This window comes from Medicago truncatula, chromosome 5, assembly GCF_003473485.1.
Source record: "Medicago truncatula cultivar Jemalong A17 chromosome 5, MtrunA17r5.0-ANR, whole genome shotgun sequence".
NCBI classification, from domain to species: domain Eukaryota; kingdom Viridiplantae; phylum Streptophyta; class Magnoliopsida; order Fabales; family Fabaceae; genus Medicago; species Medicago truncatula.
In genome coordinates, this window is record NC_053046.1 from 5590614 (window position 1) to 5606688 (window position 16075).

The window sequence follows — 16075 nt, forward strand, 5'->3', positions numbered from 1 at the left end:
CATAAATAATAAGTTGCTTGATTAAATAGTTTTATTTTCTATTTAAGAAATTTTGAAATGACGTGTAGCATGCCCGTTTGTGGAACTACTCTGATGTATATTTGCTATTTAATTGCTTTTGGGTAACGGGGTGTTACACTCTGCATGCAGGAGCTACTAGATATATATATGAGTTTAAAGTTCCTGGAGCGTGGGATTATATTTGGAATCTTAAAGTGCCCCCTAAATTGTAAAACTTGGTGTGGAGAGTTGCTAGAAATATTCTGCCAACTAGGATGCGGCTGAGGGAAAAGAGAGTCAATTGTCCGCCACATTGTGTGCTTTGCAATTCAGCAGATGAAGATAGCTTGCATCTTTTCTTTAATTGTCCTAGTAGTAGCAATGTTTGGAACTTGTCAAATCTGTCAAATGATGTCAAAATTGCTGTTACTCAAGGTTTGAACAGCAACGCTGTTATTTTTCATCTGCTACAGGTTCTGTCCGCGGAAGAATCGGCCTTATTTGCAACTATTTTATGGAGCATATGGAAACAGCGGAACAACAAGATTTGGAATGACGTCACAGATGCGCAAAACTTTGTCTTGGAGAGAGCATCTTCTTTGTTGTATGAATGGAATGCAGCTCGAAACGCAAGGTTGAACAACAATGTTGTTAACAGAGATGGTGAGCACTCGCAGTCAACAAGGATGATTAAATGGAGTAAGCCGAATAGAGGTTGAATGAAATGTAATATTGATGCATCGTTTCCTAATAATGAGAACCGAATTGGAATAGGCATTTGCATTCGGGATGATGAAGGTGCATTTGTGATTGCAAGAACAAAATGTTTAACTCCAAAGTGTGATGTGCATATTGGTGAAGCATTAGGTTTGTTGACAGCTCTTCAATGGGTGCATGAGTTACAGTTAGGGCCTATAGAGTTCGAACTTGATTCCAAAAAAGTGGTTGATAGCTTTGGAGCTAATAGGCATGATTCGACGGAATTTGGAGCTATTATTAATGACTGTAAAACTTTGTTTAATCATTTCTATGAAAACTCGAGTGTAGAGTTTGTTCGGAGACAAGCAAATGGGACTGCCCATGAATTAGCAAAGGCGGCCACATTATCGACTAATTTTCATATTTTGGTTACGCCACCACATTGTATTGAACACATTTTAATTAATGATATGCTATAAGATTTCCCCTCTAAAAAAAAAAAATTGTTTAAAAATCACTGGTCAATTATTTTTTGTCAATAAAAGTAAGATTTGTTTTAAAATTCAAACATCTATATTTGAACAAAATGTATCAAATACTTCACTATATCTATTTAATTTTATGTATATTTGAGTACAAGAATAGAATACATGGTCGTTATAATATGTTTATGCGTAGACGGATAAATTACGAGGGGAAACCAAGACAAAGAATGGAATAAGTGACCTAATGTTTCATAAATTCATAAAAAAATGGAAAAGAAGAGAAAGCTAGGTCACCGCCTATATGGAAAGAAGACAGGTTGCTAAAGTCAACAAAATGACTCAGAGACTAGTCAGCAGGCACGAGTTGCTGCAACATAATCCATTGTAAGCGAATATGACGGAATAAGAATATTTTAATCTAAGGCAAAGGCAACTTGTAAGCACTAATAATACGAGAGTATTCCACCCCTAATGATACGAGAGTATACAATTTCTTAGAGATTAACTTAGTTGATAAATATATTTTATAAAGGTCGGTATTCAAACTCTCAGACAACTCATTTATCTACCTTAAAAGGAGAGTTACTAGTACAAAGTGTGAGACACTTTTTGAAAAATGTTACAAAATTATCCATATCAATAAACGATTTTATAAATGTTAGAAGGTGATTGTTATCATATACAGGGCCGGGGTTCGATCTCCGGACACTCAACTTTTCTACAGTTAAATTGTGTAAGCTTTAACTACAAACTATTTGAAAAAAAAAAAAAAAAGGTGAGTGTTACTAAAAGTTATAAATGTAGTAGTGTAATATCAGATCGAACATTTTTTGCCATCACCACAATCGTCCATCGTAGTCCAACAATCCCTACCATGGTTCGAGAACTATACCTCATATCAGAAACTAAATAATTTGAGTTTCTTATAGCAATTTTAATGTCCAAACTGACTGCTACGTACGCTAACAAATTGTGTTTCCTGTTTATCTTATTGTTGTTACACAATACTTCTACTCGTGTCTCCTGATCCTGCATTGCATGCACAGAGCCCTCAATCATTGGTGCCTCTAATTAAATACTTTTTTCCCTAATCAAACGTTAAATACTTAAATTAAATACTAGTCAATATATTAGGTCCTCTTCCACTTCTATAATCCAGATTTTTAATTCACATCCTTTACAGCCTTGCACTAGGTGCGGAAGCGGGATATATATTTTTAAGAGTCGTACTGTACATATGCACGCCATTCGAGGTCGTCGTAATAGCAAGTAGCCACGAGCCTATTTTCTTAAGTATCTTTTATGACCAATACTTTTTTTTAAAGTAATTTTTTGACCAATAACTTTACTCTTTTTTTTTTTTTTTTTTTGAAAGACTTTATAGTACTTTTTTGTAAACACACCATTTCCATTTGGGTGTAAAATTTCAAACAAACCGTAATATTTATACATCCCCTTTAACATTTATTTGACATTCTATTTTATCTCTATATCTCTTTTTTTTTTTTTTTTTTCAGGATTGATTTAGAAACTAAGTTTATAGAGACCAAGTTAAAGGAGTGATTTAAAGGGAAAAAATGAATGTTTAAATGCACAGTATTTATAAGATACTAGACTCTAGTAACACGTACGATGTACGGGTTTTGTGGGTTTTTGTAGAGTTTCATATATAAGTATTAAACTAACTATATTATTAATTTTAGAGTTACATCCAAAGTCATAGTAACAATCAAACTAAGTGATGATTGAGAGTATCAACATACAAAATCTCAAAAAAGAAAATTAGAAACATTTTGTTTGCATCAACAAAAATGAATATAGAATCAAACTCATAAACTAAATTCTGTGAAAGTAATCAAACATGGAAATAAACACAATAAAAATGAGTGTTGGTGGCTTAAATAAAAGGCCTTTAGGATTGCATATCTATTTTAGAAGCAACAATATTTCAACAAAAATGTTAGTGGTCTAATGGTAAATTTAGCTCTAAGGTGTTATTACCGGTACCCTGTTCAATTTCTTGCAAATCTTTTTTTTTTTTTTCAAAATAATTATTTAGATCCGCCATTAAAGGTGGGATTAGGGTTAATTAAGGTTGATTGGAGACTATCTAACATTTATATATATTAAGATTTATGAAATTATAAGATATATTTAAAATTATAAAAAAAAATCAAGGATATAAGAAAGATGAAAGCATTTTGAGGTTTGCATCAAAATGAAGAGACTAGAGTGAATTTCAAATATATATAGCAGTGAAAGAAAATGTGAAACAACAAAAATACAATTATATTTTTTTGATGTATGCAAAAATACAATTATATATGAAGATGAATTCAGAATGAAATCGCGACCAATCAATGTTGAAAATGTAGAATATTTTTTTTATCTTTATGAATGAAATTGTATTCAAATTAATGATTTATTCAATTTTTTAATACAGTATTAATTATCACTTTCAATTATACATTTTAATTAATATTAATTTCGTCGCTTCCAATTTAATATATTTTATCTTACATCTAGAATAATAATAAATCCATTAATACTTTAAGAATGATACTTAAAATCACTTTTCTTTTTCTTTAATTTATACACTTTCTTTTTCTTAAAATCACTTTTTTTTAATATACGTAAAATAATCAAATGGTGACTATGGGGAGGAAGGAGTAATAAACAACGTTATACCCAACGACGAAAAGGAAGTCACGCATCAAATGCCGAATCTGAAAGAAAGAGAATCCAACGGTGTAGGAACATCCATCCGCGGAAACACGGAGCCGCTCACGCCCAAGACCTTGGAATCTCACCCTTCCATACAAGTAACCGAAGTAAGAAAAGTAAGCTTTGCACGCAGACACACGCACCAACACTCTCTCTCAAACTAACCTAACCGTAGTTAACTCCTAACCATACCTCACTTCCACCCACTCATTCTCGTTCTCTAGTTTCCTCTTCCTCTCTCCTAACTAGTGTTTATTTATACCCCATTTGCACTTGCACCCTAGTTCCATTCTCTTCTCTTCCATTACTTCCTCTTCTCCTCATGTGAGGTGTATTTAGCAACTAGTTTAAATAAAGAAAAATATTATAACACTTTCACTCATTTAGTGCTTTTAGCTTTTACCAAATAGGTATGAGTTGCAACGGTTGCCGTGTCCTTAGAAAGGGTTGTAGTGAGTCATGTATCTTACGCCCTTGTATTCAATGGATCGATACCCCTGAAGCTCAAGGTCATGCCACTGTCTTTGTAGCCAAATTTTTCGGCCGTGCTGACCTTATGTCTTTCATTTCCAACGTCCCTCTACCACAAAGACCTGGTAAATAATCTTTACTTTCATTTTTTACACTTTCACTCTAAGTAGTTTGAGAATCACGGTGATCCACGAGTTTTAACTCTTGCAAAATCACGGCTCACCATGGTTCTGACAAACTCACTCTGATATAAGCTGTTTGATGAACTAAACTAACTACGGTTTCTTTTTATGATATGCAGCTTTGTTTCAATCTTTGTTGTTTGAAGCGTGTGGAAGAACCGTGAACCCCGTTAACGGTGCTGTCGGACTTTTGTGGACAGGAAACTGGCACGTGTGTCAAGCAGCGGTTGAAACGGTGCTTCGTGGCGGAACCCTTAAACCCTTACCGGAGTTTCTCGGTTTAGATGCTCTTGCCTCCACCGTTGATGACTCGTCTGAAGGTGAAGTCACGTGCAACGACGCGCGGAAGATCCGAGATCCGAACCCGAAAGTCCGGTTCATGAGTTCTGGTGGTAAACGCAAGCGATCAGGCGGTGAAGTTTTGAAGCTTCCGGCGACGACTGATCTTAATCTCCGGTTGACGCCGCAGAGCACGTTGACCAACGGATGCCGGAAGGAAATTCGCCGTCCGGGAACACCGTCGATGAATTCTGAGGAATCTGTGACGACGGTGACGTGCTTGGAAAGTGGGATCGGAGAAGATAATTACGTTCACGACGGAGACCGCAAAGTTCTCAACCTTTTTGTTTGAGAATTTTATTTTTCTTTTTGAGATTCGTGTTTTTTGTTTAAGGATCGTGCAATTAAGTTACTCGCACGCTATTTTTGTCTTTTTTTTTAGTGTTGTTTCACCGGCAATGAAACCCGGTGAGATTTTGTAACACACCGACACAGGATTTTTCTCTGGTTTTTGATAAACAGGGAGAAAGATGAGAGTTCGTCGGTGATGATTTTTCCTTTTTTTTTTTTGAACTATCAAACATGTTACAATGAACTATAAAGGTGTGACATGAATATTATATAATTAAATCCTAAGAAGAAACATATTTTTATTTTCTGTTCTTTTATTATTGTTTTTGTTAGAGTCTAGTTTGGTATTGTAGTAGCATTGAGAAATTTTGGAATTGGTTTTTTTTTTTGTTGTGGCCGGATTTAAATCCGAACTTTGCATATATTATCTATTGTTTTACTAGCTGAACTAAGCTTACAAAGACTGGAGTTGGTTTAGAGGAGAATGAATGAACTTGAGCTTATTTTTAAATTATTATTATTAGCTATGGGCTATGACAATAATTTAATTACTAAGTATTTCTAAAAAAAAATAAAAAATTAGTTGCTAAGTAACTGAGTTTAGCTTTTTTTTTTATTTGACTAAAAGCGATTGAGTTTAACCTTTTTTAAGGAGAATTTAACGAGACATATTTGTTTGGGCACAAATCTAAATAAATATATTTGGACACACACATAAAATCAGCTGAATTAAACTTACAAAGACTGGAGTTGATATAAAGTAGAATTAATGAACTTGAGCTTATTTTTAAATTATTATTATTAGCTATGGGCTATGACAATAATTTAATTTCTAAGTATTTCTAAAAAAAATAAAAAATTAGTTACTAAGTAACTGAGTTTAGTTTTTTTTTTATTTGATTAAAAGCGATTGAGTTTAACTTTTTTAAGGAGAGTTTAATGAGACATACTTGTTTGGGCACAAATCCAAATAAATATATTTGGACATGCACACAAAATCAAAAGAAAAATAAAAGAGAACAAAATTGAATAATGTCATTTGATTTGATTAAATATTTTTTTTTTAATTTTTTTCATTTCATGTGAGGGTGCCTAAATAATATTTATTTATGATTGTATCTTTCTGGACCGGTCAAAAGGATCTTTGGCCCATTTACTTAGGCCTAAGGTACCGTTTGACCAGACTTTTTTCGGTCTAAAAGCTACTTTAAAACAAAGTTAAATAAAGCTCTTTAAGAAAAAGGCTAAAGCTGTTTGGTTTCTTTATTTTTTTTTTAGTTCTAAAGTTATTTTTGAGTTAAAAGCTGTTTGACAAAATATTGTACAAAATTTTGAATTTATCATTTTTTGGTGGTGTCTGGGGTTCGAACCTGGGACCTTGCATATATTTATGCATTGTCTATAAATAAAAAAACTTTGAATTCATTATGAATTAACATAATAAATAAAAAAATGTCTAAAATATTTTTTGAAGGGAAAAAATGTTTAAAATATAAAAGATATATTTTTACCAATATTATATTTACTCAATGACGTTTATTTTGTGTAACATGAATACAAATTTGTACAATATCTTTTCCAATTATACTCTATAACAAATTTTGTTATAAGAATACCATATTTTTAGTGTTGATCAAAAAGATAAGAATTTATATTATATAATATTATATTTGTTACATTGTTGGTGTCATTGAAAAAGATATGTTTAGTTTTTTTAATAAGAAAAAGATATGCATAGTTTGTTACAATACAAATGTGTAAATTATATATAAGTATAATTTTTTTAGGCAACTACACTTGTACTTTTAATTAAAATCAAAATTTTATAAAAATAATTATACGGATTACACAACACTAACAAAAATTATACGCATTAGCATAACAAAAAAAAACAGAAAGAGGAACATAATGTATTACTCTAAACACTAACGTTTGTGTGTATTTCCGTGGTTGAAGAAAGGGAATAAAAATATTCGGTGTCATTCATTGACAGCGTGAATACAAATATTTGCGAGATTGTGATGATCAAAAGATATTGAAATTAATATATAAGTGATAAAAAGATAATAAAATTCCTTAAAAAAATAGATAATAAACTTAAATGGAACCTCATTAAAAAATTAAATGGACTGGTTAGAAAAAATAAAATAAAATAAAATGAAAGAAAAAAGCATATTGAAAAAATAAAACAAAAGGTTGCCGGCGGGAGTTGAAAAGAGGTACTTGTGAAATAAATTGGGGAGAAATAGTTTTTTGAAGTAGCATTCAACAACTTTTGGTTAAAGCTCATTCCATTCAATTTTATGCATTCTAAAAAAAGTACTTTTTTTTCGAAGGTACTTTATTGATATTGTGTTTGGCCTAACTTCTCCTTAAAAACGTAGAAAAGCTGGAAAAAAAAAACCAGGCCAAACGGTACCTAATACACTCCAAAGCCCAAACACCACGTTTGGCAAAATTACTCGCGACAGACCCCTTTCACGCGAGGAGGGTGCACAGAACGAAAGAGACTGGTTCAAACGAACCCCAACGTCTCTTTCCACATTCCCGCAATAAACTCGCAGGCGGTTACACTTCCCACAATTTCGTAACCGTCAGAGTAAGGTGTGCCATTACAACGGCTCTGCTGCCCTCCACCTCTATAAATAGGGGATTCAATGCAGTCCCCAAGGTAGAATCTTTCTTCCTCTCAAACCCTTACTCTCTGATCTCTACTGACTTGAGCGTCGGAGTGCCTGCAAGTACACACCACCCATCCGCTCCAAGAAGCATTTTGACGTATCCAACCACCGTCACCACCACCACATTCACGACACCGGCAGTCACCTTCTAATCAGGTACGATCAATATCTATGATTGATTTTTTTCAAGTTTAACTTGTTAATAAACTTCAATTGAGGTTAAATTAATCGAATAATTGAGTTTGATTTTGGACTTAATTTTTTTTTTTTAAGGGGATTTTGGACTTAATTTTTTATCTGTTTCTTTTTTGTTGGTTTTATTTAATATATTTTTTGGTCAATTGGTGGAACATTTTGTTATATCAAAATTACTTTTAAATATGTTATCGTGAGTTTAGTTCAGTTGGTAGAGATAATACATAATATATGGAAGGTTCGGGTTCAAACTCCAAAAAAAATTACTTTCAAATGTAGTGTGCATTGGTGAATAAAAAAGCATGTCTAATTGATTTTTATTAAATAAATATATTTCAATAAAGTTAAAAAAAAAAAAAACCTTTTGTGTTAAGAGTACAATACAAGTATTGAAGAAAAAATCATGTCTAATTGTTTTCAATAAATAGATACATTTCAATCAGGTAAAAAAAAAAAGCATTTCTTTTTCTTTGTCAAGAGAGATAAAGGGTCTGTTTGGGAAACCAAAAAAAGAGCTTTTAGCTTTTAGCTTATAGCTTATAAGCTCGTTTGACAAAAAAAGTTCTGTTTGGTAACACTTTTTCACCATGAGCTTATAGCTTATTTCACGAACTTATAAGCTATTTTTCAGAAGCTATTCCAAGTAGCGTTTGAGCTTATAGCTTATAGCTTCTCACTTTTTCTTCCAATTTTACCCTTATTATTTCATTTAAATTGTATTTTTATCTATTATAATTTTTATAATAAGCTACGTAATAAAGACTACTATCCCTTTATTCCAATTTATATATATATATATATATATATATATCAGCTGACCTTTTTTTTTTTATTGAAAAAATATATACCTTCGTTTTTTTTACGGAACAAAATACTATTATTCTATTAGTGTTACTTTTTTTTTAAATTTTTTTGAGGTAAGTAAGTGTTATTTTCTTTATTCACTGTTATTAGTATTACTCTATTAGTGCTACCTTTTTTTTTGTTTTTGAGGTAAATGTTATTTTATTTATAAAGTAGAAACACTTAAATGATAATAAATATAAGATAAAATTTTAGTGAATAAAATTTAATTTAATTTATAATACATAGGATATATTAAATTAATAAATTTAAAGTATTTTTTTAAAGAAAAATTAGTTTACAAAATTACAAATACTTAAATTAATGATATAATTTTTATTATGAATTAAGAATACCCTTTATGTCATTTTACATTTATCAGCTAGTTGAATCACTATTTTTACCAAACACTTCAGTTAGCTTATCAGCTATCAGCTAGCTTATCAGCTATCCGCTATTTTTACCAAAGAGAGCCAAAAACATTTCTTTGAGATAAAAGTTTCAACTTTCAATCACCTAATTGCCTAAACACTTGTTTGACCTCATCCATATACGATGAGCACGTGGGAGTTGCCTGTGACTCATTCCTGTGTCATTGCCACTATCTACAATCTACCTGGCTTCAATGCAAAACAGATTATCCTTTGAAATGTTTTAAAGTCACACTGAAAAATCAAATTTAAAAATATATTTTAAATTTTTGTAGTTAACATCTCAAAATTCTCTTAAAAACCATCTTAAAAGTCTTTTAGAAATTCAACAAAAACATTCTCTTTCTTAATTTCTTAACAAATGTTAGCAAGACTCAATCGTATTAAACTGGTGAATAAGCAACCATGAGAGACAACATATTTCTATGTTTGCTCGGAAGCAGGCTGATAAGCGACGAGACAACATAATTTTTGGCAGAAGTCTTATTTTTTGATAGAATATCATGACGTTGTTTGATTCATATAGTTAACCCTATTTAATAGGATTATGCTTGATGGTTGTTGCTGCGGCATTCTAACAAGTGAATAACCGAAGTCTTTCAAAAAATAAAAAGTGATTAACCGGAGAAAGAGAATGCTGAATGGAGAAGGAATCATAACTTGTTAGACGACGTTTGGAGGATACAAAGAGGCGTACAAATTACAATGATAAACTAGTAATCAAGGAGTTACAATAAAACCTGTTGATTGTCTTTTGTCTCTGTCCATTATTTGTCTTTGTCAAAGCAAAAAGCTATGGTTTGCGTCAGCTTCGAGTGTTTGCACTCTTTGTTAAGAAGTATTTCCTCTCTAATCTTGTTTTTATTTAGTATATTTTTACGACATATAGACAAACGTTATCATTTACTACATGTTAAAGAATTCAATAGAAGATTGTACCCAAAAAAAAAAATCAATACAAGATATTTTTTTTTAAGGAAAATCAATACAAGATATTTATCTTAAAAGTTGTATATTTCATTTTTTAAAGTAAAAATATATATATTTTTTATGTAAAAACTTATTTTTAATTTTTTTAACACTTAACATGTATTCTTCGGTTATAAGTTATCACAACCCTAACATGTATTATCGATGTGAAATATACATTGACGTTATGTTTAATATCAATCGAAGAATTTGGTTGACCATCTATAATATGATTAATTCAACTTCTAAGGGTGATTAGAATGTTGGCTTTGATGTTGAGCATCAACCGTCGAGATGCGAGTTGAGAGTTACATGTAAATACTTTGACGCTTAAATCAGTAGAAGAGCAAAAGTGAAAGTGGTATTAAAATGATAGAAGTTGTGTACGTTGCATTTTTTATGAAGGGTGCCGTTTATAGGCTTAGTTTTGAAGTCGTTGATCGACATTAATGGAACCCATTTCAACATGACGCACCATTAGTGTCGAGCTATGCATATTCCAAGCCTTTGAGACATTACATTATGGACAACTTTGCCAGAAGTTGGAGGCATTGATGAGACGAAATAATACAAGGTCAATTGACGTGGTCCACTAGATGTGATTGTACCAAAATATGTTTTGTGCAGCAGTTGGAGGCATTGATGCGACGAAAGGGTCCGAGGTAAATTGACTTGGTTTAATAGATGTGATTGGACCATAATATTTGTTTAGCCTTTTGAGCATGAATTCGGGGCCTTTGACCGGCCCAGAACAACGATTTTTATTCTCTATATTTTTTTCCCATTTACAAGACTCAAATTCTAACCATTATTTTAAGATATTCGAGTTTAGTTTCATCAAATCAATGAAGGTTGTCTCTAATCTCTAATACTAGTATTAGAAAGTTGATCTGATTGGACCTACGAAGATGGTTGGTTGGCTGAGATTCGTTGCGTGGAAGGATCGAGCTTTGATAGTCCTCCTCCACTAGGGGGGTGTACTTGCTTGTGCTCTGACATCTAAGTCAATGAGGGGTTCAAGAGTTATGCGGCTATAATATGGACAAGAACTGTCATACCTTAACCTGCTAGTTGTGTCCGAGGGTAGATACATGAGTAACTCCCAGTCTCAAGGGTAAGTAACTCTCGGTCCGCGTGAGCGTGAGCAACCCTCAGATCGGTTTTTACTCTCAACCTACACTGTTAATCTTGGGAATTCTAAGTTATATCCATCGTGTGTTATCGCCTGCTTAATGGACTCGGGTTATACCTGAGTATAGTCAGATTGGGCCTTAGGTCAGATCGGAACAAAAGTGAAATAAAAGTAAAAGAAAGCATGTAGATGAAGGAAAAAAAAGCCCATAAAATTATATAAATTATAATTTGTTGTAAAAAAGTGAAAGAAAATAAATAGAAAAAAAAGGTATACATTACAAAATAACAAAAGTGACCTTAAATAAAATTGTTTTTGTTTTACCTTGGTAAAGAATATTAAAAATGTTAAGCAAACGTATAATATCATAGTATTCTAATTAACCTCTCCTCCTTCCTTTCCTTCTCATTTTGGGAGGAAGGGATTTTTTATGTGAGACACAAGAATTGTTTTGCCTCTATCTCTCACTTTTGCAACACACAAAATGATTAGTCTTTTCCCCACCTTTCTTTCCCTTCCTCACCTTTCTTTCTTTTATCGTTCTCCTATTCAAAACAAAGCATAAATGAGGTGGAGGTGGGAGCCACTTCAACGCAAACCATACAAACTACAATGTATTTTGCTAAATTCTTGGATAATCCAATTAGTACTTGAAAAAAAGAAAACAAAACCAATTTGAGGTTGAGTTGAATTGAATGGAAAGCAAGTGCAACAAAATGACAAATGACTTTTCTTTCTGCGATGCTGCGTCTCGCCGCATTTGCCATGGACCCCACGGAACCTTTCCCATTTTTCAAATGAGGTTTTCCCCACACAGTTCCACCTATGTTTCCACTAATCTATAGAATATGAAAAAATTAGTAGACTTTCTTTTATTAAATTAAAGGCTTAAATGTTTTTTTTTTCTTTAAGTATTTAGTTGGTATCGCTTTGATCCCTTAATCAAATAAAAGATTGTTTGAGTACTTTAAGTTTTTTTTAGTTTTGTTTTGGTCCTTTCTGTTAAGTTTCTGTTAGAGTTTTAAAAAAAGTTAACTCCTGAACACGTGTCACCTTCTCATTGGCTTTAAGATTTTTTTATTTAAAAAATAATATATTTTTTATTAAAAAATCCCAAAGCCAATGACAAAATGACACGTGTCACCTTAAAATATATATTAAAAAATATTTTTTTTTGTAAAAAATTATTATTAACGTTTTTTATATATTAAATATTTTATTTATTTTTATTTTATCATTTTTATTTTTTTTGTAATTTTTTTTTCTCAGAGCCAATGACGAGGTGACACGTGTCCACACTTAACTTTTTTTATTAAACCTAACAGAAGAGACTACAAAAAACTTAAAGTACTTAAACAATCTCTTTTTTAGTTAAGGGACCAAAGCATCATTTAAACCTAAATTAAACAAATAAGGAGATTTTTTTCGAGTGATAAGATAAATAGATTTAAACAAATAAGTAAATTTCTATAATAAATTTTACACTTGGACCAACAATAGATTGGAGCAACGATTAATTGGTCTAAGCGGTAAGGGACTTGGTCTCCTTAAACATGTTGTCAGATTTTTGATTCGTGACTCATGTGTACGAAAAAATTCAGTTTAGAGAAGAGAACACACCTTGTATATCCATATTAGTGCGATGTTAAAAATTTGATATCAATGTATGGCAACTTAAAAAGAAATATACTCCTCTTCTAAAATATGGTTGGATTCTAATATGCTCGTCTAGGAACCAACTTGGGTTGATATGGTGGTATTGTTTTGGGATCTGAGAGTGCGCTCCTCCTCGAGGTATCATATTCGGTTCTCTCTAGTTGTCAATTTAAGTGGACTAATTTAGTTTCTTAAAAAAAAAATATGCTCGTCTAAGTATTAAATAAGAATTACAGTTTAATTCATCTTCACATAAATTTAAGCAACCATTTAAAATAAAATTTTCTTTATGTGTAACTTTCAATGTTAATGCAAAATAAAGTTGATCATTTTTTTTATTATTACTTTACTTTATATTATGAATTTATCTTCAATATTTTTTTTAAATATTTTAATAACTTGGCTTAGATTTGAATTTTATCTTGTATTGTTTCATAGTTTATAATAGTATTTAAAATTATATACAAATGATATCATGAATCAAATTATATGCATTGCATGTTGTAGGAATATATTTATACGTTCAATTAAATTATGTCAAACAAATCTTTATAAAATTATTTTAAGATTTTTTTTTTGGTACAAAAATTATTTTAAGAATTAAGCAATGAAAAATGATTATATAAAGTAATTTGAGTAGAATTCTACCTAAAAATTATTTGGTTATTGTGTTCGTGGGTTGTGTGAAATGAACGTAACAACCGTTTGTTTAATAATATTGTAACACCTGTTCCCCGTCTGTTAGATAAGATCAAATTGTTATCTCTAGGGTGATTGAAGGTTAAAAATGTCGTGTTTGTGTATGACACCCAGCTGTGGTGGTCTAACCCTTTAGCTTGTCTGGGCATAGGCTAATTGTTTTCTGTTTTATGTTTTTGTGTACAGACACTGTATTTCTGTAGTGATTTCTAGACACGCCTTATGCTTGGAAACTGCTTTTTGATTGGTTATATAATTTCATTTTAGCTTTTTTTTTTAAAAAAAATTAATTTGAGTAGATGCGTGCACAACATTGTTTCAAACATAAGTTTATACAAATAAAATTATAATGAATATCAGAAGTCTTAAAAACGAAAATTTAATATTGGGTTAGTTAAGTTTTTGGTCCCTATAAATATCTGCAATTTTGTTTTTAGTCCCTATAAAAATAAATCACACTTTTTAGTCCCTACAAAATTTTATGTTAGTGTGTTTAGTCCCTGTTAAATTAATTTTTTTTTTAATTATGCTTAAACTTCTAAATTTTTGAAAGATTTTTTACATATATGTTCATACCATCGTAACTCGTAAGACACTCTTTTGTAATTTTTTTTAGTTTTTTAACATGTAATGAATTAAATATGAATTTTTCTAAAAGCCAAATTTTCAAGATTATATTAATGAAAATTTGGCAATAATAATAAAATTTTAAGTTATTTTTTTTGCGGAGGAACTTTGTATAATATTCTAAGTAAGTATGTGAACAATATGTTACAAATTTAAAAGTTTAAGCACAATTAAGCAAATTTTAATTTTACAAGGACTAAAAGTATGTGATGATCCCTGTTAAATTGAAATTTGTTTAATTATACTTAAACTTTTATACTTTTAAATGATTTTTAACAGACATGTTATGAACATTATAATAATCTCTTTTATAAAAAATTAGAATTTTTTAACATGTAATGAATTAAATATAATTTTTTTAAAACGCCAAAAGTTCAAGATAAAATTAACGAAAATCTACCTAAAAATAAAATTTTGAGCTAATTTATTGTAGCGGAACCTTTTATAATGTTTTAAACAAGTATGTAAAAAATCATTAAAAAATTTAAAAGTTTAAACATAATTAAACAAATTTTAATTTAACCGGAACTAAAAACACTAACGGAAAATTTTGTAGGAACTAAAAAGTGTGATTTATTTTTATAGGACTAAAAACAAAACTGCAGATATTTATAGGGACCAAAAACTTAATTAACCCTTTAATATTACATATAGTTTTTTCTTTTAGCCATATTGCATATAACTATATGTTATAAAAACACATTCAACACAATTGTCAAATCAAAAAAGTCAAACAATTGCAACTCAAATAATAAAAAACAATGAGTGTGTTTGGTTTGCAAAACACTAATGGTTTGTTTGTTTTGGGTGAAAGTGCAAGGAAAGATTGAAAAAGGATGAAAAGAAGAAGGATTGGGAATCTTTCCATTGTTTGTAACCACCTTAAAAAGGGGAGGAAGGATGCTGATAGCTGGGTCCCATAGCAAAAAATGTTTCCACTCTATTGTGGATGGAAAGTATATGAAAACACTATTTGGACCAAAATTACATGAAAAGCCCTCACTCTCTTGTTCAATCTAATAAAAAAAATTAAGCTAATTATTTTCTTTATTTCTTTTGGGGACGAAATGTTATTTTGATATTTTAGACAAGTTGTACGTGAGACAAAAAGTTGTGCTGTTGTTTGATGAAGGACAAAAATATCTGTTTTTGTCCTCTCCCTTGCCTCCAGTTTGTCTCGTACCTGAAACAGTTTTACAAATCAAACATTGGACAACTTGAGTTGTTCTGTTCTGTGCTTCATTTTTTAGCAAATCAAACGCACTCTATTAAGAACATTAGATACGTTGGAGCACCAATTTAAACGTATAATTTTTTTTTTTGAAGTAGTTTAGTGATTAATAAATGGAGTGTCTGAGGTTCAAACCTCAACCCCTACATATAATAACGTATGTCTCTACCAACTGAACTATATTTATGGAATATAATTTTCTCTTTATTAACATCTATTGCGTGCCACAATTTTTTAGAATAAAAAAGAACAACTGAAAAATAAATAAAAACAAAAAACAGCAAGTAAAATATCATTTATCTTCCAACCACTACGGTCTCATATCTGTGTGTGTGGTTTGCCTCCTCCTCTTTGGTTGGAAATGGAATGAGTTTGTCTCTCTCTCTCCTACACGATCACACCTAATCACCAACAGTTTAT

General features: G+C 30.9%; 2 protein-coding genes across 2 annotated transcripts; both read left to right on the plus strand.

The window, feature by feature from the left end:
- The first annotated feature begins 275 nt into the window (after positions 1-275).
- LOC112421948 (uncharacterized) lies at positions 276-1178 on the plus strand. The gene is made up of 2 exons (XM_024784159.1): positions 276-663; positions 775-1178. Exons 1-2 carry the CDS (start codon positions 276-278, stop codon positions 1176-1178), a joined length of 792 nt encoding a protein of 263 aa, XP_024639927.1.
- Positions 1179-4159: 2981 nt separating this feature from the next.
- Positions 4160-5502, plus strand: LOC11421111 (LOB domain-containing protein 39). The gene is made up of 2 exons (XM_003611566.4): positions 4160-4504; positions 4681-5502. The coding sequence occupies exons 1-2, from the start codon at positions 4321-4323 to the stop codon at positions 5190-5192; spliced, it is 696 nt and encodes a 231-aa protein (XP_003611614.1). The 5' UTR covers positions 4160-4320; the 3' UTR covers positions 5193-5502.
- The last annotated feature ends 10573 nt before the right edge of the window (positions 5503-16075 follow it).